This window comes from Megalobrama amblycephala, linkage group LG3 (genome assembly GCF_018812025.1).
Source record: "Megalobrama amblycephala isolate DHTTF-2021 linkage group LG3, ASM1881202v1, whole genome shotgun sequence".
Taxonomy (NCBI): domain Eukaryota; kingdom Metazoa; phylum Chordata; class Actinopteri; order Cypriniformes; family Xenocyprididae; genus Megalobrama; species Megalobrama amblycephala.
Genome location: NC_063046.1, coordinates 5,177,280 through 5,202,352, shown reverse-complemented (window position 1 = coordinate 5,202,352; position 25,073 = coordinate 5,177,280). Strand labels below are relative to the sequence as shown.

Here is a 25,073-nt window from a genome sequence, read left to right as displayed (position 1 = left end):
TATTTGTAATGAACATTTTATTAATAAAGTGCAGTGTTATTTTACACAGAGATGATAACGATATAATTTTTTTATTAAATTTAAAAAAAAAGTTTGTTTTCAGGCCCCAAAATGCAATTTTCATATAAATGAACAGCCAAAATGCATTAAAAAATCTTCCATTTTTAGTTAAAAGCAGTGCCATGTAAACGGCCCCTAAAACACAAACAAATAGACCATAACCCTGACATTGCTGTTTAAAAGTTACTGTTTTTGTTTGTTTTGTGTTTTTGTTTTAATGAACTGCTGCTAAATCCATTTTTAAATGTCCATGCTTCTGTCACATTGGGTTGATGCAGAAAATGTAAAAACAGGATTTAATTGTGTGATTTTCCTTGCTAGTTGTCATAGTTACTTATTTGAGCTACACACCTGTTTGCAATTGAGCTGCTCGTTTCATTTCTTTGTTCTCCAGTGTATTTATAGGCCTCTGTTCGTATGATTGGTTGTATGTTCTCATATAATGTGAGGTTCTGTTCTCATTTTTCAAGATTGCTGAAATAGCTTGAGTGTTATTTTGTCATTTAAACACCTTACTGCTGCAATTAAAAAACCCTGCTTTTTAATTTCTTGCATCAACTCAGTGTGACAGGTAATGTATAGTTGTGGTCTACTTTTCCCGTTTGATGGCATCTTGTCAAAACAGTGCTTGCTAAATGATTACATGTAAATGTTAAACCCTCTAAACCTGTAAGTCATGTCAGGTGATTTTGTATAGCACTTCTCACAATATGAATTGATTTAATGCAGCTTTACAGAAATTCATAACATTGTTTTTAACATATAAATCCAGTTAACATATAAACATGAATGAGGTTTTTCCCTTGAACATATTCCAGTGAACGCAGCAGGATGGGGCTCAGCCATCCAGTCGACGACTCACAGTGACCCGTGGTCAGCCCCATACGCTCTGGATCAGAGACCCTCCACCTGCACACATACATTGGTACAAAGCAACCCGATCTGGAAGCTGGATCTGCTGAAGGTGTACAGTGTGACCAGAGTGGCCATCACTAACAGACCAGACTGCTGCGGCGAGAGGATAAACGGGGCAGAGATTCGGATCGGAAACGTCTCTTCAGATGTTTTCAGCAACCCCATGTGAGTTTTTCTTATATATTCTTATTTATAGAGATTCTGTCCAGTTGGCCAGTAACTTTTAACATTTTTTTTTTCTAAGTAGACTATAGAACCAGCTGACTGGTTGCCACCACTGTTCACTTTTGCCAACTCTGACAAGTTTTATAGAGCAAACTGTGTGTGTGTGTGTGTGTGTGTGTGTGTGTTGTTACTAATTCTGTAGGAATGTTTTTTTTCTATTACTATCATAACTCCAGAATTCATTGAGATACAATAGGCCCTATATGAGAAATACTTCTTGCTTCTGAAATGAAATCATGTGAAACAGAACTTCATTACGGAAAGAAATATTTGTAGAAAGAAATCCTATAGCCTGTTAAGAATTGACTTCACCATTTCCATAACCGTGTCTATTCAGTTCAGTGAAAGATTTGTCAAACGGCAACAACAATCCTATGTGAGACCCTCTTTCAGTGGATTAATATCCATAGAAATCCCTGATTCCTCAAGTCTGAAATACAGTGGCCGAGAGAGCCCAGCGCGCTGCAAATGAAGAAAACACATGCAAATAGAAAAATCACCAGCAAATAAAGAAAGCATCTTCATCGGTTTGACAACACATGTGCTGCAAAAGTCCACAACACATGCAAATAGATAAAAAAAATTCTATTACTTTCATAACTCCAGAATTCATTGATATTTACAATAAACCCAATATAAGTAATATGGTAACACTTTATAATAACTGCACGCTATGAAGCATTAGTTAAGCATTAGTAAACAGTTAATTCATCACTTATAAAGCATTAATATACATTAGTAAGTAGTTTATAAATACAGCTATAAATGCTTTATTCTTGATTTATAAGCATATCTATAATGAGTTTAATAATTGTATTTTTATACTTTATTAACAATCAATTTATCATTATTTACAAAGCAGTTATTTAGGAGTTGTCAGTGGTTCATAAGATCATTTAGGAAGTGTAAGTAAATGATTAATAAGCTATATAAACATTCATTTATACATCTTATTATTTAGACTCACAGTAATAGTTACTATGCTTTAAATGCTTTATTTACACATATTCCTACTGCATTTCATGATTAATTCAGGTAATTATAAAACATTTAGAAGTAGTCAGTTAACTATTTTTGTGAGCTCATCTAAAGTGAGGACTGTTTATGCTTTGTAAAGCTTTTATAAATGAGATTTAAAGGTTCAGTGATCTTCTAATGTTTTTAAAGTTAGTACTGAGGTAGTTTTGACACTAGGAATATGTTAATAAAGCATTTATTAACACACTGAGTAACTAATTCTAAATGTCTAAATAATAAGATGCATGAATGACCATTTAAATAGTTTATTAATCATGTACTTACACTTCCTAAATGATCTTATGAACCACTGACAACTCCTAAATAACTGGTTTGTGAATAATGTAATACATAATTTAGAAATTATAAATTTATCATTAATAAAGTATGAAATTACAATTTTTAAACTTATTATAGATATGCTTATAAACCAAGAACAAAACATTCATAGCTGTATTTAGAAATGGCTTACTAATGTCTATTAATGTTTTATAAATGATGAATTAACTATTTACTAATGCTTAACTAATGCTTCATAGCGTGAATTATTATTATAAAGTGTTACCGAAATATTTGTAGAAATACTATAGCCTGTTAGGAATTTACTTCAACATTTCCATAACCATGTATATTCAGTTCAGTGAAGATTCATCAAATGATTCAAACTGTCCTCTCGTCTTTTTGAAAGAATTAATTTCAAAGGATCATAAGAGTCATTTGTTCATAAATCGGACAGTTCAAGTGAGTCAAATGTTGATTTTGTTCAATGAAGACTGATTAAATCTGGAACACTTCTTTTTGAACAATTAATTTAGGTTACATGACTCATACGAGTCATTTGTTCGTGAAACGGACTACACAAATTTTAATTCACTAAAGGGAACGGGATCATAATCGAAATTCGTCATTACTCACCCTTATGTCATTCCACACCCATAAGACCTTCATTCATCTTCAGAACACAAATCCCCACATAGAAAGCAACTTAATTACCGACATTCAAGAGAGGTATTAAACAAATCGTTAAAATAGTCAACGTGAGTACAGTGGTTCAACTTTAATGTTATTAAGCGACAAATATTTTTTTTGTGAGCAAAAAACAAATAAAAAAAAAACAACGACTTTATTCAACAAATTAGTCTGTCATCCTCCTATGCTATTTTCGTTGCAAAGCTTGCATTGCATTGCAGGTTCTGTGTCAGAATGCCGGCTCAGTATTGGCTGAGGCTGAACACGTGAGCAGCATGACATATGCGTGGAGCCGGCCAATACTGAGCCGGCGTTCGGACGAAAACACGGAAACGCTGAACTGCGTTAAGTGCATGAGTGCAAGTCAGACAGGGTAGAGAAGAAACTGTTGAATAAAGTTATGTCTGTTTTGTTTTTGTGCACAAAAGGTATTCTCTTCGCTTCATAACACGGAGGTTGAACCACTGTAGTCATGTTGACTATTTTAACAATGCCTTTAACATCTTTCTGGGCCTTGAATGATGGAAATTACATTGCTTTCTATGGGAATTAAAAAAAAAAAAAAAATCCTTGGATTTCAACAAAAATTTGTGTTCTGAAGATGAACAAAGGTTTTATTGGTGTGGAACAACATGAGGGTCAGTAATTAATGACCCTGTAAACGGAAAAGGCAATAATAGTGTACGTATAAAAACTAATTTAGAGAGAAGAAATGCAAGGTAACAATGAGCAAATTCAACTCACTCTATTGTCTCTCTCTAGATGTGCTGTAATTTCTAGTATTCCAGCTGGAGCTTCCGACAGCTACTTGTGTAATAGGATGGTGGGACGATATGTAATTGTGGTTATTCCTGGAAATGATAAGGTTCTTACACTCTGTGAGGTGGAGGTCTATGTGGTTTATCCAGGTAATTCATATCAACCATGGTCTAAACACTTTCCAGGGGAATTTGACTTTTTGAAGCCATTCTCATTCCATTAAAGGGGCTCTATGTAAGATTTTTACTTTAATAAAGCATAAAAATACCCTAGTTTGTTTGCAGATATTTAGGAAACATGCTAAGTTCACCTACTTGTTTCTCAGAAAATCAATGCTACAGCCAGATACTCTACTTTGAAAATGTGCGTTCCGTGTCGGAATGTCTGTTTTCGTTTTGGTCTGTGCGAAACCGTGTGCTGCAGTTTATCCAATAGTATTTCAACATCACAGGTTGCCAGTTGGCGGAAAACACCGCGTATTGCAGCCATGAAAACCAGCAAACAAACTGGATCAGAGAATATGTTGTCATTTATAGTTCTTAGGCAAAAAATATGTATCGGCCGATCACACTAACAAAAAATCAGAAATCGCTGCATCTCTACTAAAAAGCCTCTGAATCGATCTAAATATCTCTATGAACAACAGCATATAAAAACAGATTAATCTACTCATCAGCTTACAGTGTTTAAGTCTCCTCAGCTTTCATTGTCAATTGCGCTCCCTATTGTTGCTGGCAACCATATGCTGTAAAAGCTGGCAACCCGCGTCTTTGAACGAGGGGGCGGGCCAAACAATATTTTGAATTTGGACTGCAGTACCTGTTTTCAACACTGGGTGTCATTCCTACAGAGAGCCCCTTTAAAGTGTTTTTAATGCAGTTGTAATGTAGTAGAGTGTAGTTCTACTCTAGAACCAAACAGATCAGGTAGAAATGCAATTCTAAAATAATATAAACACTTTAAATTAAAAATATTTCTTGACATTGTCATTTACAGGTAATTTGGCAGCAGGAAGAAGCGTCACACAGTCATCAACCCTTAACAGCTGGATTGCTGAACAGGCCATTGATTTCAATCCAGGTTTCAAAAAAACAGAGTCTGCGTGCTCGTCAACCATTAGTCAGACTAACCCGTGGTGGAGACTGGATCTTCGTCACATTTACAGCATTAGTAAAGTGGTCGTCACCAACAGACTAGACTGCTGTCCGGAACGAATAGATGGAGCGGAGATTCGCATCGGAAACTCTTTGGAGAACAACGGCAACAACAATCCCATGTGAGACCCTCTTTCAGTGGCTTAATATCCATAGAAATCCCTGATTCCTCAAGCCTGAAAACACAAGTGCAGAAAGAATAAAGTCTAAGGGGCCGTTTACATGACACCGTTTTCAACTAATAGTGGGAAAACCCTTTATACATTTTAGCCGATCATTTACACAACAACAACGACAAACTTTTGGAAACGGGACTCAAAGTTGTGTTTTTGAAAACGATACCGTCTCTGTGTAAACATGAATTTGTGAAAACGGTGACGTCATGCGCATGTGTGTTCAGTCTATAGGCACATAGTGTTTCTTTACAAAGTGACATCGCCATCTACTGGCCTGGCAGGATAATACAGAGTTTAGTCGTTTTTGCAGATTTGTGTGAACGGGGATTGTTTTGACAATATTTGCGTTTTTTTGCATACAGACGACAAGTCATTGTCGTGTAAACGTACCCTCAATGATGTTTTCTGTGTCTCTCTGTAGATGTGATGTGATTTCTAGTATGCCAGCTGGTGCTTCGTCCACCTACGCTTGTAACAATATGGAGGGTCGATATGTGAATCTGATCATTCCTGGAGATTCAAGGATTCTCACTCTCTGTGAGGTGGAGGTCTATGGAGAAGGTCTGATCAAACTAACTGTGTCATATTCACATGTAAACAAAACACATTTGTGTTCGACACTAAACCACATTCATCCTCACTGCATGTGAACGTGTATTTAACGATCGCTGGGTCATATTTTGTTTTACTTTGTGTAGTTTTGTTGATGATTCTTGAGGATCTGTCAATGTTCCATCTGTTTGATCTTAAATGACAGAAGAATTTGCAGCAGAACAGATATTATAGACACACGGCCTTTGATGCCAAAAACAAAAGATGTAATGATGCATTTTGGGATCCTAAACATGCTTGATGATGTGTTTATCTTTGTTTTCCTCTGCTGTCTGCGACCCATCATTGATCTACATCATGTGTGTTTTTCAGGTCCTTGTTTGAAGCAAACGTTTGTGAAGATGAAACTGAAGTCCAGTTTGAGTCTGTCTGAAGCTGAAGCGAGTGTCCGGCTCCTGACGCAGGTGAGAGAGAGAGAAACCTACAGAAATCTGATGTCCAATTCGTGTACGAATCGTCCTTTTGAGCCAGTTCTCAGGAATAACCAGTCGAGCCGGTTCATTAATCAAACACAAGACACACAGCCGAAGTAGCATATCCGACTCAAAGCGAATCGAATGAGCCTGTTCAACCAACTGTCAGACTTTGTGGAGAATTACAGAGGAGTCTGATGAGCGAGTTAACAATGTTATGCACATACTGGAAATATGACTACTATTATTAAATAGCATTTTATTAAAACCTGTAAATCCTTTCTGTCTAGAGATGCAAATTTTACTATATAGTTTTTTGTGCATGCAGATTATTTCAGTTTTAAGAAGTCGTGTACTGTAATGTTTTATGCCGAGGATTACAGAGGACTTGCAGTGAATTTACATTACAGTAGATAATAAAACATTTACAAAAACTACAGAGGTTAGTTTGTTACTTTTGAGTTTTGAAGGTGATTAAGAATTAAGTTAGTCTTTTACTTTTAATGTTTTGTAAATAGGCTTATAAACGAACTAATAAATAAGGAAAAAAGAGACCTCATTAGTGAATATTTTAGCCATTTTTTATATTATTTTTAGCCCCTATTCTGTTGTGAAGTTGGGGAAATTTTGCATACAACTAAATAAAAATGCTCAATTTTAATGTTTTAAAATACAATGTCACTTTAAAGGTAACAACCAAGAGACACTGGCATGTAAAAGAGTCTGTCATTATTAAACAAAATGGGGAAAAAAAGTGCAAAAATTTGTTCTGGGTTTAGGGAAAGTTTGCATTTAGAAAAAACAAGCTTTAAACTTTAACTTTATTTCGTACCAACAATGCAATTAATGAATATTTAGGCTACAATTATGAGCCAAAAATGGCTAAAAATTATACTTGATGATGACTTGTTGTAGGCAGTCGGAGTAAGACAGAAGCATCAGAATCAGAGTTGAGGATTCTGACAAGTTATTTGATGATACTAAGATACGCATGTGTCAGTGAGGACTTGAACGAACCCCATGCGCAAAATAAGTTTCTTTAATAAACAAAACGTACTGGAAATATGCTTATGACCAGTTTTTATTAAATAGGCCTATTCTTTTTTTTTTTTTTAATTATTAAAACATGGGAAAACCTGAATTTCACTATAGTTTGTACATGCAGATCATATTTTGAGTTAAGTGAAATCAAGGAGTTTGATTTAAGTATGACATAAGACTGGTTTACTCTTTCTATATACTGTACTTTAGATATGTAGAACATATCCGTGTTTGTGAATCAACATCTGTTATGTGTGCTGTAGGTGTGAAACTTCAAGGAAACTTATCCAAGATGTAGGCTACTCAATATCAGTCAGTCTTAGATAAAGGATCTGCGAATGAAACTGTGACCACAAACTCCATTAACACAAGTGAATGAAAGGGAATAATCAGAAATATATGCGTTTATACAAAGCATTTTATTTGAAAATTTAATTGATTTAACATTACACAGAGTTGTTAGAAAGAAATGCGAAATTACATCATTGCGTGAACCAATGAAAGAACCAATGAATCATTTTTTGAACTGGTTCATTGAAACGAACTGTCCAAAAGAACTGGTTCACAGAAATGAATCGGATTTCCACTAATACAGAAATCTGAGTTGCATTCATAACAGTTTTAAGAGATGTGCTTGTTTCAGCTGGAATCTGCTCTGGCGGGAAGAGGGATTTCTAACGTGACGCTGCGCTGGTCTCAACTGCCCAAACAGGAAGTGATGCGGAAGCAAGCTGCACCTGGTGAGTGTGTTCATACAAGAAACACTGGAAAACTGAACAAGAATGTTGATTCATTAAAATCAATGCTTATATTACAAATTAAATGGAAACAACGTCTTTATGATATAATGAACTTTTAATTTACAGCTCGATGTGCTCACAGAAAGAGGTGATGGAGGGAAAACTTTTGGTTCGGTTCTTCAGTTACATTACTTCAAATATTCTCTGTTCCTCAATGTTGACCACAATAAAGGATGTGAAAATTAAAGCTATGGTTTCCTGAAAATGCTCAAACTGAAGCTAATTTGAAGCAATTTGTATTGTATAAAGTGCAATTATTAAACTTGATTTGACAATTTTGATTTGACATGATTTTTTATTTATTTTAATTTGTTTTAGTTCTATATCTATCTCAGCCTATTATGAATTGTCAGGATTGTGAAGAAAAAATCAATACAATTTCTTAGCTATTAATTCACATACATTGTTTGAAAAGACAATATTTCTAACCGCAGTAGCAAAAAAAAAAAAAAGAATAATTTAACCCATTTCAACATGTCTTGTACAGCCAATTTGAATTTTAGGCAGCAACTGTGTCACGATAACCATCTGTTCCCGTCACGTTCCTGTTCACTCCGGACTCCATTTCCCATAATCCTCCCTTGCCTATCACATGCACTCACTCCACCAATCACCTGTTGCCACATACAGCCATGCACACTCCACACTAATCACCACACCCAGCTGATACGCATTACCTGGACTATAAAGGACTCATACACACACCACCTCACCGCGAAGTCTTGATTACCCTGGTATCATTTCTGAGCGTTTATATTCCTGTCTGCCTGTCTGTTGCCGTTACTGTCTGTTCCCTGTTATTGACCCGTTGCTGCCTGTCCTGACCCCTGCCTTGTCTAACGTCCTGTGAATGATATCTGCCTGTCCTGACCATTGCCTGTTCCCTGATTACGACTCTGCCTGTTCCTTGCTGTTCCTGTCTGATCCTGATTGACCCTGCCTGTACGACCACGCTTATCTTTAATAAAACGCTGCACTTGGATCCCCTGCCTGAGTCCGCATTCGTTACAGAAGACTTCGCCAACACAGATCCAGCAGCTTTCGTGAGTGTTCCTGTCATTACCACCATGAATCCATCCGCCCAGTTGATCGGTCTCCGTCAAGGAGATAGATGCATTGAGGATTATGTAACAGACTTTAGCTCCATTAAATCTTCGTCCTCAGTTAGGATGAAGATAGAAAGATTGGTATCAAAGAGCACACCCAGGTTCAGTTAGGAACCTAGGTGTGCTCTTTGATACCAATCTTTCATTTGAAAGTCTTGTATCTGTAAAACCGCCTTCTTCCATCTAAAAAATATATCTAAATTACGACATATGCTCTCAATGACAAATGCGGAACAGTTGGTTCATGCATTCATGACCTCAAGACTAGATTACTGTAACGCTCTACTGGGTGGTTGTTCTGCTCGGCTTTTAAACAGACTACAGTTGGTCCAAAATGCGGCAGCTAGAGTTCTTACTAGAACCAGAAAGTATGACCATATTAGCCCAGTTCTGTCAACATTACATTGGCTCCCTATTAAACATCGTATAGATTTTAAAATCTTGCTACTTACTTATAAAGCTCTAAATGGTTTAGCTCCCCAATATCTAAGCGAGCTCTTGGTGCATTATAGTCCTTCACGTCTATTGCGATCTCAGAATTTAGGCCAGTTGATAATACCCAGAATATCAAAATCAACTGAAGGCGGCAGATCCTTTTCCTATTTAGCACCTAAACTCTGGAACAATCTTCCTAGCATTGTTCGGGAAGCAGACACACTCTGTCAGTTTAAATCTAGACTAAAAACACATCTCTTTGCTCTTGCATACACATAACACATTATCAATACATTAACATTTTTCAAATCCGTTAAAGGATTGTTACGCTGCAATAATTAGGTCGGCCGGAACCGAGAACATTTCCTATAACACTAGATATACCTGTACATCAGAATAAGAATGGCATCTACGCTAATATGAGTCTCTCTGCTTATCCTGAGGTTTGCCGGGTGCTGGATCCAGGCCGTATCCAGATCAGATGGAGAACCTGTGTCTGGACCTGACTACAACGTAGCCCAGGAGACAATGGGCCTACAGATCCAGTTCTGGCTGCATCTATAATTCAGATTTTTAATCTCCGTATCCGCTTACATATATTTATATATAATCTTTTTTTTTAATCTCTATAATAAAAATTTATAATTCAGATTTTGATCTCCATATCCATTTACATATATTATATATATCTTCCAAGGGTTTTTTTCCCTCCTAGGACTTTTTTCCCAGTGTTAGCACGCTGGGTTTTTCTCCTAGGGGGTTTTTTCCACCCCTGGGAGTCAGCCGACATTGGCTTAATGTAGCACCATCTTGTATATGTTACATATTACCACGCTTGCTTGTACAGCTTATTTTTAACCACTTCTCTTTTTTCTGTGCTTCTAATATGTAAAGCTGCTTTGAAACAATTACCAATTGTAAAAAGCGCTATATAAATAAATTTGACTTGACTTGACTTGACTTTATTGAACTGGCGCATTTGACCTGCTTTACCGAGGAGTGTCTCATGATATTTTTCCGCGGTGGACTATCAGGCCCGCTCAGTGCCATCATGCCGTTACATGATCGCAACGGGACTTTAAAACAGTATATTGAACAGACTTTGCAACTGAGTGGATCCTCCTTTACTGTGGGTGTCGCGGAGGAACACAACAGTTCGCTGTGTCACGTAATGGCTGCCGCTCAGGAGAGTACTCACAAGATGGCGGTCACTACGTTACCAGTCACCGCCTCCGCTGATCGCCCAGAGCAACGTCTCATCTCCGCTGATCGCCTAGATCCACATTCTGTCTCTGCGGATCACCCAGAGCAACGTTACTTCTCAGCTGGTCGTTCAGTGTCACGTCACGTCTCTGGATCTATCCAAGGGCGCAGAGGACTACGTTCCAGTGTGGCTGATCCTCCGCTGACTTCAACTCGAGCGGCTGGTCTTCCGAAGCCTCAGCCGGCCGCTTCGCACCTAAGCCAGTCGGCCGCTTCGCTCTCAAGCCCGTCGGCCGCTTCGCACTCAAGCCCGCGGCCGCTTCGCACTTAAGCCCGCGGCCGCTTCGCACTCAAGCTCGGCGGCCGCTTCGCTCTCAAGTTCGTCTGTTTCAATGCTCTCAAGTTCGTCTGTTTCAACGCTCTCAAGTTCGTCTGTTTCTTCTTGCCCTGCCGGCGCAACCTGAGCTCCTCGCCCTGCCGGCGCCACCTGAGCTCTTTGCCCTGCCGGCACCACCTGAGCTCCTCGCCCTGCCGGCGCCACCTGAGCTCTTTGCCCTGCCGGCGCCACCTGAGCTCCTTGCCCTGCATGCGCCACCTGAATGCCTTGCCCTGCCAGCGCCGCCCAAACGCCTTGCTCTGCCGGCGCCATCCAAGCTCCTTGCCCATCAACCCGCAATGTACTCCGTTGATTTCCCCAAGAACTTTTTTGGGGGGGGCAGTATACCTAGGGGTGGGGAGCTTGTGGGTGGGGTTCCTGCCCGGTCACAACCGTCATCGGCCTTGGTACTGTCATGGCCGCCCATGGACTGTAGCCCACAATGGCCGTTAATGAACTCTGACCCGCCGTGGTCATTCACGGACTCTGTCTTGCCGTGGCTGCCTGAGCCACCTGATCCGCCGTGGCCGCCCGTGGCACCTGACCCGCCATGGCTATCTTGGAACCTGCATTGGAGATCCTGCTCCCGTCCAGACTCCAATGCACCCACCCCCCCTCCCTATTCATGCCATTTACGGCGCGAGGACGCGCCTTCCGGGAGGGGGACATTCTGTCACGATCACCATCTGTTCCCGTCATGTTCCTGTTCACTCCGGACTCCATTTCCCATAATCCTCCCTTGCCTATCACATGCACTCACTCCACCAATCACCTGTTGCCACATACAGCCATGCACACTCCACACTAATCACCACACCCAGCTGATACGCATTACCTGGACTATAAAGGACTCATACACACACCACCTCACCGCGAAGTCTTGATTACCCTGGTATCATTTCTGAGCGTTTATATTCCTGTCTGCCTGTCTGTTGCCGTTACTGTCTGTTCCCTGTTATTGACCCGTTGCTGCCTGTCCTGACCCCTGCCTTGTCTAACGTCCTGTGAATGATATCTGCCTGTCCTGACCATTGCCTGTTCCCTGATTACGACTCTGCCTGTTCCTTGCTGTTCCTGTCTGATCCTGATTGACCCTGCCTGTACGACCACGCTTATCTTTAATAAAACGCTGCACTTGGATCCCCTGCCTGAGTCCGCATTCGTTACAAACTGAATTTTCAAGTTTTTAATATTTTAGTCTGCACAGAGAGATTATAATCAATATTTAGCGATTAGAGAGATTAAGAAGAAAAACTAGTACAAAAAAAAATAAAAATAAATGCAAGACATACATATCACATGTTGACAATATTGTGACAATACCGTTATTTCTTTTAGTTGCTTTTCTCTGAAAAACATCAGCGTAATAGAGATAAGACTTCACAATAAGGTTCAAATCATTATGCATTAGATATGATGAACTAATAAACTAATCTTAATCTTTAAATATACTGTTGTTAATTTATGCTTCTCCATAACTCGATTTATAGAGCTTGAAATGTTAAGTGTGTTATAACCCTTGAGTGTTATAAGGGTTAGTTGTGGTAAAACATTATTTTTTGTGGATTGCTCCGTATCTGAGACAAACAGGACATGTGCCAATGTTGCAATGCAAGTGTTTATTCTCGTTACAAAGGCCAAGGTGAGAAAATAATTCAGATTTAATAATTCAACACAACAAAAGGGGATACGGGACACGGGCGGTGCCAAATCTAACACAAATGGTGTACGGGGGTCTTTTAAAACAACTGGAACAACGGGATTGGTTGTGACATCAGTGGGCAGATGGTGATTGGTGCCAATCTCCACCAATGGAAATCTTGAGAGAGAGAGTGAGCGCCGTGACACAGGGACATAACAAGTGTATAGCTAGAAAATTACACATTTATTAAATGCTGCAAATGCAAGCATTGCTATCATGATATCTAATGCAAATGTTAACAGATTGACCCTGTAGTTTCCATAAAAACCTGTGAACACGTCTGTGTATTTTTTCTTTCAGAAACTGTCCTTTCCATACCACATCGTTTTATAAGTCAGATCTTTGGTTTGTAGAAACTGGTGTTGTATTTAGTTGGCTCATTTGCATTAAGGAGATATTTGTTTGTTCCTTCTGTCAGTTTTAAGACAGTTTGCAAAACAAATGATGCTGTCCAAGAAGTTTTATTTATATTTGTCAGATGTATTATTTAAGGTAATTCTAGAAAATATCCATTGATATGACACATCAAAGTTTAAGCAATTTCAACAGTTGAATTTCAATTCAACAATTGAAAATACGTGTACAACCAAGTTAATCCTATTTAAGGTAGCAACTGAAATACAAAGTTCTGGCATGAAACTCTAGATGCGCAGGCTAATAGGTCCTTTAACTCAACCTGCTCATAATCACATCATTATTTATAGGTCACAAATGATTGGTTCCTGCTGTGTTAGTAGCCAATGAGCTTGCATGCTCAATCTTCAAATACATGAGTACCATTTGCCTTAGCAGTGCAGCGTGCTTCAGAAACCCTCCACCTTCCTCAGCTCCACCTGTATAGATCTGCTATGGTAATTCACGTATGCTATATTGTACAGCAGCAGCATGTCTGTCTTGCTCGTGTATGTATTGGAAGTAGCAAGTCCTTTACTTGCTCTGCAGCAGCAGATCTATTCTGCCACGACCAAACATATCAACATTGTCATACACATTACCATGCCAAACACTCAGAGAGTTGTCATGATAGAATTTAAGTTTAGTTGAAATAGGTGTAATGTTTTTTTTACAATGTATATCTGACCAGTTTTTACAGCTGCAGTTTTCTGTCATAAACCCATTTTTGAGATATTAAACTTAAAGCCTATTTTATGCTCCTTTGAATGCTAAATCTAAAAAAATATGTTCAAATATCTATAACCGTACACAAAACCCTGTCCTTTAATTCTGCATTGACAAATAAAAGAAACTTTCTTTGTTAAGATTATATAAATGATGTAAATACGGCAGACGGACTTGCATAAGCACTCAAAGAGATTGTTCTGCAGGTGCATCGCCAAAAGGAATGTAGTGACATTAGACCTTGTGGAAAAATGCAAAATACTCATTAACATCCATTCAATATTCAGACAATACAGAGTGTTCAGTGCTGAGTACAGGTATAAATGAAGTTCAAGACACAAGTCAATGTAAGTCGCTTTGGATAAAAGCGTCTGCCAAATGCATAAATGTAAATGTAAGTCTAGAATTTTAGTTTTAGTAATTTTGTGTTTTTGTCATTTTTGTAAGTTTTTGTTTTATTTAAATATATAGTTTTTATTATTTTTATTATTATTTTCCAGTTTTAGTTCTTTTAGGTCATCAAATGAAACTAAGTTAACGTTTATTTTATTTATTTTTTTAGTTTCAGTTAACTATAATAACCCTGTTTCTAATGCATCATACAGTAGATGTGTGTATTTTGGGGCTTGCAGATTGTACTACATTTGACCATTATATGTAATAATAATAAACTTTTAAAATAAAATTTAAAAAGACATCTCAAGATGCTTTACATAAAAGTTTAAACACACAATAGATAGAAACAATATACAAAAGGGTGATGCAGTTACGCATTATGATTGTTATGATCGCTTGAATTAAGATGAAATGTCACTCGCAGCAACAAACATTAGAACATTTAGAATATTTATTTAAAAAAAAGACAGAGAGAGAAGGTGAATGATGAAGATGGAAGGGAGGAGAGACAAGTTTGATCATGTGATGCACATTTAAATTGGTCATCCTCCATAAAACGTATACAACTCACACTCTCCATCCCTAAAAGAAAGACGGACACCTTTAATCAAACATGAAGAAGCTCTTCAAGTGCCTGTGGATCTTACTGGGTAAAGTACAACATACATCTGCTATTTTACTAGATTCACACTAATATTAGCAGAGCTTTCTGCAATCTTCCCCTTTGTTCAGAAATGTTGTTTCTAGTTTAGTTTAAACTCATCTTGTTATTTAATGTGGATTTATAGCATACTGTAATGTGTTTGTTTTCATTTAATGTTGCGCATATGTATAATGAGGCCAGAAATATTGTTCCTTCTCTATTTGTTCATGGTTTCATGTTGCATTTATCAAAGTATAGATTTTGCACCATTCGACTGTCACTGGATCTCTAGAATAGTTTCTCTTAGTTTCTTAGATTTGATTTACAAAACAAATCAAAGTGGAATCAGTGCTCATTTGTGTATGTAAATGATTATACGATCTTCAAATTTGTCTGTGATTGAAAATCCAGGAAGAGTGGTATAGCTATTCTACAGGAATGGCTCCTCATATGACGTTAGATTTACATACGCTACTTGTTTCAAGGAAAATGAAAATTCTTTAACAAAGAACTTTTCATATAATTAATCAAATAAAATAATAATAAAAAATAAAAAAAAACATTTATAGTATCATTAAAGTTTTCCATTTTATGTTGCAATACAAATACAATAGTTTTGTGTGAGGAAAAGACAAAAAATCATCCGAGCTCATTAGAGAAGTAAGGGGACTCTTTTGAGTCAGATCTATTCACTGAATCATTTGATCCAGTCTGATTCATTTGTTTTTGTGTTCAACTCAATGATTCGGTCTCAGTCCACAGGAGTGGAAAATCAATAGTGAATATATATATATATTTTTTTTTTTTCCCCCAATGCATATATGATACACACAGTGTAATACAGATGATCATTACATTTAAATGGTCTGAAATGCATTTGAATCTTCTTGCTTTCACAGGGTTTTTATCAATTCAAGAAATGGCAAATGGAGCAGGTAAGAATCTTTTGGTGTAATGACATTAACTTTATTTGATCCACTGGAATTGATGTTTAGGATAGCCTAAAGGTTTTATTCGAACCGTACAAAATCACAGGGGTTCATTCAAAAACCTGAAAGGCAACATAAACAGGCAGTTGATATGAATATTTATGAATATTTTATAATGAATATTAAGTTGAATGCTTTTGAAGAACTCTGCCAGCCATAAAGTTTGATAAGAATTCAATGCAAACAATGTTTTACTGACCTCGATCCTTTAAACATTTTCCAGAGAACGCAGCGCTGTGGCGAACCGCGAGCCTGTCATCACAGTTTGATAGCTGGATTCCTAGATATGCTGTCGATGGTCTAAGCGATAGCTGTGCCAGCGCCAACATACAAAAAGACCCGTGGTGGTGGGTGGATCTGCTGAACGAATACCAAGTGAACAAAGTAGCCATCACTAACAGAGTTGGTGACACCTATTATGAAAGGATAAACGGAGCAGTGATTCGTGTCGGAAACTTCCCTGCTGACGTTTACAGCAACCCCATGTGAGGTTTGCTTTGACTTTTATCTTTGGCTACAGCTGAGAATGAACAGAAACCTATAACAGATGATCTCTCTGTCTGTAGATGTGCTGTAATTTCTACTATTCCATCTGGAGCCACGGCCTACTACTCATGTGGTCGGATGGAGGGACGTTACGTGATTGTCCATCTTCCTGGAAATGAGAAGGTTCTCACTCTTTGTGAGGTTGAAGTCTACGGGTATTTGTTAGGTAAATCACAGAGCACTTATCATCATGCCATACTTGCCTTATGTGAAACTTGAAAGAATCTGTTTGTCTGGTTAATGAAAATGTGTCTGAAAACCTTCATTCATTTTGCAGTTACCGCTACTGGAGCAAAAATTACACAACCCGATTGTCAAATTTGGGATTGTTTTAGCCAGCCTCTGTTAGGACAGGTTACATTACAGGGTTAACATTGGTTTGATTGCTTATACCCTTAAAGGTGCTAAAGAGGATATTTTCGTCGACTGAGAAACCAAAGACTGTTACTGAGTTTTTGAAATGAGCGCATGCGTAAGAACAACCCCCCTCCTTCGAAGGAACGCCTTCCAAAACTCGTAAACACTCGTATTGGAACACAAGTGTTTACCACCGGCATTCGCTGTGTCGTGTTAGTGGATTCATTATGTTGGACTCACCGCAGGTAACTCATAATCTGCAGTTGTTACTCCTGTCTCCTGACAAAAACATGCATGTGGCGCCTGTGGAGTGTAGAAAGTTACTGGAGCGTGCAGCCGCGCGTCTCTCACAAGGAACGTAATGGCAGTGATTGACAAGCCAGAGGGCCAATCGTTTACGTGATGATCGCGTAAACGATTGGCTGATGTTTTTAAGGCCCTACCTCGTGCACAGATGATGTATATTAATATTATTCCTTTCAGTGCACCTAATAAATAGTCTTTTATCAGTTAGTAAAGACAGTTTCAAGTAATATTGCAAAAATGTATAAAACAAAACATCCTCTTTAGCACCTTTAAAGATAAAGGTTCTTTATTGGCATTGACACTTCCATGAAGAAACTGAAACATCAATGATTGTTTGATTATTGAAAACACCTGGTGATAACAAGCAGAATCACTGAAGGAAAGAGAAACACAAGAACTTAGATGTAAGTTAGATGTTTAATGAAAAGACATTAAATCTCTCTTATTTCAAACCTGACTGACTTTATTTCTGTCATTTGTCTACAGTTCTTTTTGAGAATTAACAGAGGTTTAGTTGTTGAGGTTTTATTGAAAATGTCCACCAAATGTCACCATTATGGTGGTCAGTGTTTCCTTTAGTTGGGCAGTTTGACTCTTGGCTTTATTTAACCGGGGAATTTCACAACAAGTGAATGCATGTATAACAAAAGCAATTTTTTATTTTTTTTTGGCAAAAAATGATGGTTTATAGATTATTTATAACAACACAATAACAACTTTATGGATAAAATAAAACATATACAAACACTTATCGCGCTGAGAATCGCTCACTCCTGAAGAAGATACAAAAAGCCTGTGCTTTGTAACTAAATCATCTGTAACTGGGTTGTAGTAATGCTGCCGCTGGCATGCAGATTTAACTTTCGTGCATAAAACATTCATGCATGAAGCATCATTTCCATCCCATGTGTTTTTCTACAATGTTGTTGTCTTGATCATAGATGAAACAAAATAACAAATGCTTTCATGTTATCTTTTGATGCACATAATTCTGTGATATAATTTTAGATGTTGACTTGAGGACTATGGTGTGAGATGATGACGAATAAAAATGATTGAGAGCATACTTTCTTTTTATGCTAGCTTGGTGTTTCCAAGTTTTTATGCAAAAGATTCACATAAACATTTTTCATAAGCTCTTCTTAATGCTTTTTCTAGGAAATCGGGCAGTTGGAGGAGCCGTTATACAGTCGTCAACATCTGGGGACTGGTTTGCTGAAAAGGCCATTGATGGTAATCGAGGTCTTCAGCAATCGAACGCATTTTGCTCGTCAACTCTTGATGAGACTAACCCGTGGTCGAGGCTGGATATGCGTAATGTGTACCAAGTTAGTAGAGTGGTCATCACTAACAGAAACGACTGCTGCGCAGAACAATTAGATGGATTGGAGATTCGCATCGGAAACTCTTTGGAGAACAACGGCAACAACAATCCCATGTGAGACTCTTGAGGTTGAAAGAACATGACGCTCAAGCACAAATGTGAAGTGTATTTGAAGATTTAACACTATATTTATCTCCATTGGTTTCTCTCTCTGTCTGTAGATGTGCTGTTATTCCTGCTATTCCAGCAGGAGAGTCCTACAGCTACTCATGTAATGGGATGGAGGGACGTTATGTGAATCTGATCATTCCTGGAGACAAGAAGATACTCACTTTATGTGAGGTGGAGGTTTTTGGAAAAGGTAGCCTACATCTGTAGTTTTGTTTTATAATATTTACTAAGTTTGGGCAGTATGATGGTATATATTGTGGCAATGACATAAAGTTCAAATTGACAGAGGTTTCCTTTATTGTTTATTTTGCGGCATGTAAATATATTTTCTCAGCATATTAGCCTACAGCTTAAAGTTATTGACACATTGATAAAGAAACATGGATGAAAGAACAAATAAAGAATGAGATGTCCTTGATATGAAAAACAAAGAACTATCAAAAGAACAATAAAATGCAAAAGAGATAGTAATTCAGTACTTGCAGTTTTGCCAACCAAAAGTATAGCCAACCTTGTTAAAAATCTTTTACCTAGTTCAGTGTTCCAGGTAAAAAATGACAGGCTTTTAAAATAGTTTGTAAATTTCTCTTTATGCTATTTTATTGGCAACCATTGGATTCAATCTTATTTTCAACTTGTTTTCTTTTGATAAGCATTTCTTTTTGGAACTGACTGATCATATGCCTCATTGATATGAGCTTATGCACCTCAGTTTTTCAGTTTTCAAGCTTATTCAACTCAAAAAAACTTGAGGCCAAAAAAGGCAAAAATCCAAGAGGCCTGCGATCAACCCGTTCCAAAAAAAAATAAAAAAATAAAAAAATAAATAATACAAAACCTGCATGTGTTAACTAAAAAAAAAAAAAGTTTAATAAAAAGATTGAATAGAAGATTTGCCAATAACATAGTATAATGAGAGATTTACAAACAATTTAATAGGCAGGTCATTTTTGACCCGGAAAACCATAAGTGTAACAATGTGGCGGGGGTACAAAAATGATAAAAAAGTACAAAAATTATATATATATATATATATATATATATATATATATATATATATATATATATATTGGTAAGTTTTGTTTCTATGCGATAACATATACTAGGGAAAATAACTCGGGAGTGCACATAACTAGTCAAAATATGTCAAAATTCCTGTCTTGGCATGTTTTTACCTACACACATTTGGTTATGTGTGAAATGAAGCAGTTCGGATAAAATAAATGTGTATCAGTATACTGGATCTGTGCATTATGTCTTAAAGTGACAGCAGCCTAATAAACCTGCTGCTGTTGGTGTCCTTAATGCTGTTGTTAATTAACAAAAGAAATTAGTTTCTTTGTTCTTATTTTTTTACTGACTTTTTAGTTTGATATTGCAACAACCTTATTTCCAACAAAAATAACTATATTGTGTGGTATCTGTATGTGGTTTTCCTCTCAAAATCTTATTCTAAGATATTGGTTACCTCTAATAACAACTAATAATAATGCCTTCATGTTTCTATATTTTTGTCAAAGAGACACGGTAAGGAGCACTAATACTTTTTAATGAATGCAAACTCAACTAATAATGTGCCTTTATGTGTTTTTGTGTATTTACTTTAATGTATAAATGTTTGTTTGTTTCAAAAGGTCCTGTTTTAAAACAATCATTTGTAAAGATGCAGTTTAACTCCAGACTTGACCTGACCAGCCTGACAATGAGAGAGAAAGTTCTTATACAGGTGAGAGAAAGAGTCCTATGATTTCTATTTTATTATGATTACGGAATCCAGTCGTAAAAGTGGACATTACAGTATAACTATCAGAACCTGCTCTGAGATGCAATGGTTGAGGATCCAAATGCAGTATGCATTAAAAGGATAATCCACAATCGTAATCCAGGCAAAGGTCATACACAAACAAATTCAGGCAAAAGTCATACACAAACAAACAATAACTGAGTCCAGGACTGAAACAGAGAAATTCGAAAGGACAGGCAGATAATCAGAAGAACCAGGACACGGGAGAAACAGGATACAATGGCTCAGCAGTTAGGCACATACAAGACTTGAGTGAAAACACAGAGCTTATAAAAGACAAACACGAAATGAGTAAAACAAGGTTATTAGAGTTTTGCGTTTTTTAATTAGTTTTTATTTCAATATTTTATAATTATTTTATGTTTTAAATATTTGTTTTTATTTTAATAGTTTTAAATTATTTTTTATTTGTAATACATTTTCAAATTTCCTATAAATTTCAGTTTAGTTTTAGATAAATTTAATTAATGGCTTTGTTAGTTTGGTGAACACAGGTCCTGGTATTCCCTATGTTGTGGAGAAACGTCTCCACATAGACAATAATATTAATAATGTTTTGTAAAAACAAAAACAATCACAGCACTTTTCAGCCTCTCACCATCATGCAAACATTAAATCTGAAATATAGTAGTAGTTCTTTACAGGTTTTTGCATTGCACTGCTTTTCAATTGTTTTTCGGTGTGAACATACACTTGATTGACGGTTTGGCTTTGCACCTGCATCTCACACATGAAAAGGTATTCTAAAAATGCAGTGCTCAAGTTATGAGAATTTTAAACTTGTGTCTTATATGGTTGCATTATTTCCCACGTTTTCGCCCACGTTTTGTTTTTTAAATGCAAAAACGCATTCTGTCTGTGTAGCCACTTAGGACTTAATCGCCTAGCCCTACTGACTCAGATCACTTGTATGAAGCATCTTCTATATGTATCTCCTTAAGTAGCCACAGGTCAGATTTTCCACCACAGGGTGAGAGCTTAAAAATTCCTAAAAAAAAAAAAAAAAAAAAAAATATATATATATATATATATATAATTTGATAATTATTATTTTTTTCAGTTAGTTTTCAGTAACTGTTTGTAAGGGTTCTTCCAAAAATATTCAGGAGGCACTCATAGAAGCTTCACTTAATTTATTGCCACACATAAGTCACAGGTGCAAACAGGGACACTGTTGTTGGTTTATTTTAAGTTTTTCATTTATTTTGAAATTTATATTTTATTTTAGTTTAGTTTAGGAAAATGATTTTTGGCCAATAGTTTTAGTATTAATTTACAAAAATAACCTTGGAGTAAAATCACACACAGGTGGAAGCAAATAAACTGTAATGATTCCAGGCAATGGTTTATGGGAATGGGAAAGTAAAGGAGATGGGAGGAGTGCCATCTAGAGGAAAACAAGTGCACTCCAGCTGGAGGATGTATCATATCCCCCTGCCCGCCCCCCTTCAGGAGCATATTCCAGACGCTCCTCATAAAAAAAAAAAAAAAAAAAAAAAAAAAAATATATATATATATATATATATATATATATATATATATATATATATATATATATATATATATATATGAAAGTAAGGTTAATAACTTGATAACTTTTCAAAGGGGGGTGTACTCATTTACGCTGAACACTGTATTATTCTTTGTTGATGTTAATTTCAACATTTACTAATACATTACTAAAATATTGTTAACATTAGTTAATGTACTGTGAACTAACATGAATAAACAATTAACAACTGTATCCAGTAAATCCAGTAAAAAAAAAAAAAAAAAAAATGTATTGTTCATGGTTAGTTCATGTTATTTAATACATTAACTAATGTTTAACTAATGAACCTTATTGTAAAGTGTTACCCTGTTTTTACTGTGTTTTCGATCAATTAAATGCAGCGTTGGTGAGCAGAAGAGACTTCTTTAAAAACATTATAAATCTTACTGACCCCTAACTTTTCAAGAGTATAGTGTACATATAACATGTATTATAATTAGGCTAGTTTGTGCAAATACATTTATTTAAATTGAAAGATAAAAGTTCCAATGGAATGTGTTAAGTTCTGTAATTGTTGTTAATTAATCTGTCACAAAAAAATGTGCAAAAGGTTTACCTTTTGGGGTACAACAGTCGCAGGCAGCCCTTTACAAAAATTAACAATGGCTTTACTACAGTAGCTACCTAATCATACACACGACTAATTACAGGAGAGCACAAATCACAACATCCTTTAGTGATTATGAAAACATATTCAGATTTAGCATATTAATGATGCATTCACCTCATAAATCAGGACACACTGCTTTACCCTAAAGGAAAGTATGTGTAAGTTCAAGTGCTTGCTTTTAAAAGTAAAAAGTATCAGTATTGGTATTTGTATAGGCGATACTGGCCCTGTATTTACTTGGTATCCGATCGATGCCAAATTTTGCAGTATCACTCACCCCTATTTGAAACTCCAAGTGACAGAGATTGATATCATCATACTCCGATCTAATCAGTTTAGTTTGAATGTGTTATTTCCAGTTGGGATCTGCTCTGGCTGACAGAGGACTGACAAATGTGACACTGCGATGGTCTCATACTCCTAAACAGGTGATCCAGAAGGCGAACGCAGACAAACGTGAGTCTGTTCTCACAACTTATGACATAAGCAGCATCAGTGTAAATGATTATAAAAAAAAACATGTGATGTAATAAGCAAAAATGTTTCATTTACAGGTTGCGATAAACAACCTTGACACCCTGGAAGAGTGACACCCAAGATTTCTTGATGTATTTACAATGTTATACCTCTTAAAGCACTTCGGCTGCCCTGTTTAAGCTAGTAAAACAAAACTAACTGAAAAGCATACTGAAGCATATCCTCCTAATTAATAATTGTAATCATATTTAGAAATAGAAAATCAGGAGAAAAGATAAATCTTTAGATGTGAGAGAGCAATAAAAGGTGCTAAAGAGGATGTTTTGTTTTATACATTTCTGCAATATTACTTGAAACTGTCTTTACTAACTGATAAAAGACAGGTGCACTGAAAGGAATAATATTACTATACATCATCTGTGCACGAGGTAGGGCCTTAAAAACATCATCGCGTAAACGATTGGCCCTCTGGCTTGTCAATCACTGCCATGACGTTCCTTGTGCGAGACGTGCGCGGCTGCGCGCTCCAGTAACTTTCCACACTCTACAGGCACCGCATGCAATGTTTTTGTCCGGAGACAGGAGTAACAACTGCAGATTATGAGTTACCTGCGGTGAGTTCGACATAATGAATCCACTAACACGACACAGCGAATGCCGGTGGTAAACACTCGTGCACGAGTTTTCGGAGGCGTTCCCTCGAAATGAGCTGTGAAGGAGGGGGGTTGTTCTTACGCATGCGCTCATTTCAAAAACTCACTAACAGTCTTTGGTTTCTCAGTCGACGAAAATATCCTCTTTAGCACCTTTAAGTCATTGATTCTTTGTTGTGACTGAAGTTAGTCTGGTGTGTTACATATTGAGACTTTATTTTATTTGCCAATTGTTCTGTGTGCTTTTGTGTTTGTTTTTCTTTCTTTTTGTTTTTCCTACATGTCTGCGGATACCATTCTGAGGCAGGTAATTGGGTTCACCTGTGGCTGATTTGCTGCCCATTCACCTTGGATCCACTGATTGGCTGCAACCAAGAGAAAGCCAGCATATAAAGCCAGCACTGTCTCACAGCAAGCTGAGAGGGATGCAGACTGTAGCTGGCCACATGGACTTCTTTTCTCTTGCCCCACATAACTCTACTGTTTTTGGTCAATGATAAGTGCTAACCATTGGTGCTGCTGTGAATGTAGTTGAAGACTTATAGGCTTTGTTTTCTTCAGAATTTAAGATTTTCTTTTAAGTAAACCTGTAGTGAGGTGGGTGCTTTTTTTGTTTGAAATTGTTTTTCTCCTGGTTATTTATAGTCAAGTTAATTTGTTATTTTCTTTCTTTTTTGGTTATGTATAGGTAAGTTATGATTAAAATTGAGTTAGAAACATTTTGTTTGTTATGTTGGCCTTTGCCCCCTCCTGAAGCTTATGTTCTTCTCTTCATCTTTTACATTTAATAAATATCATCTAAAGCTCATTGGTTCTGGATGTGTGTTACTGGGGTGGGAGACAAGAGGTCCCTGTGCTCTCTCTCTCCAAAATTGTTACTGCCATGCCATTACTCCTAGACTGAAAAGGGCTGGCATGTAACAAGTGAGGGCTGGTCCTTTCAGGTGAAAGTTTACTGTGGTGTAATTGTAAGTATCTACTCATTTTCTTTTGTTCTGTTTGGCTGTTTTCTTTTTGGTAAGGGAGAAAGCTCCTGTGGTAGTGAGAATTATGGAATTTGATTTGATCTCGTTTACTCTTTCTCCTCCATAGAAGTTTTTGAGCGCTGCAGGAAGGCAGATCTGTTGGTAATTGCAGCCTTCTTTAATGTTGAGGTTAATGCT

At 36.9% G+C, this 25,073-nt stretch overlaps 1 protein-coding gene across 1 annotated transcript in view; it reads left to right on the top strand.

Annotated features, from left to right (window-relative positions):
- LOC125263968 overlaps positions 1-23,498 on the top strand; it is a 31,381-nt gene extending 7,883 nt beyond the window's left edge. Inside the window, exons 3-16 of the mRNA XM_048183169.1 lie at positions 879-1,140; positions 3,949-4,094; positions 4,942-5,221; positions 5,697-5,836; positions 6,200-6,291; positions 7,985-8,081; positions 16,021-16,056; positions 16,334-16,595; positions 16,677-16,822; positions 18,478-18,757; positions 18,865-19,004; positions 20,449-20,540; positions 23,140-23,236; positions 23,335-23,498. Of these exons, the coding sequence (XP_048039126.1) occupies positions 879-1,140; positions 3,949-4,094; positions 4,942-5,221; positions 5,697-5,836; positions 6,200-6,291; positions 7,985-8,081; positions 16,021-16,056; positions 16,334-16,595; positions 16,677-16,822; positions 18,478-18,757; positions 18,865-19,004; positions 20,449-20,540; positions 23,140-23,236; positions 23,335-23,354 (2,090 nt within the window). The 3' untranslated portion in view covers positions 23,355-23,498. The remainder of the gene's footprint in view (positions 1-878; positions 1,141-3,948; positions 4,095-4,941; positions 5,222-5,696; positions 5,837-6,199; positions 6,292-7,984; positions 8,082-16,020; positions 16,057-16,333; positions 16,596-16,676; positions 16,823-18,477; positions 18,758-18,864; positions 19,005-20,448; positions 20,541-23,139; positions 23,237-23,334) is intronic.
- The last annotated feature ends 1,575 nt before the right edge of the window (positions 23,499-25,073 follow it).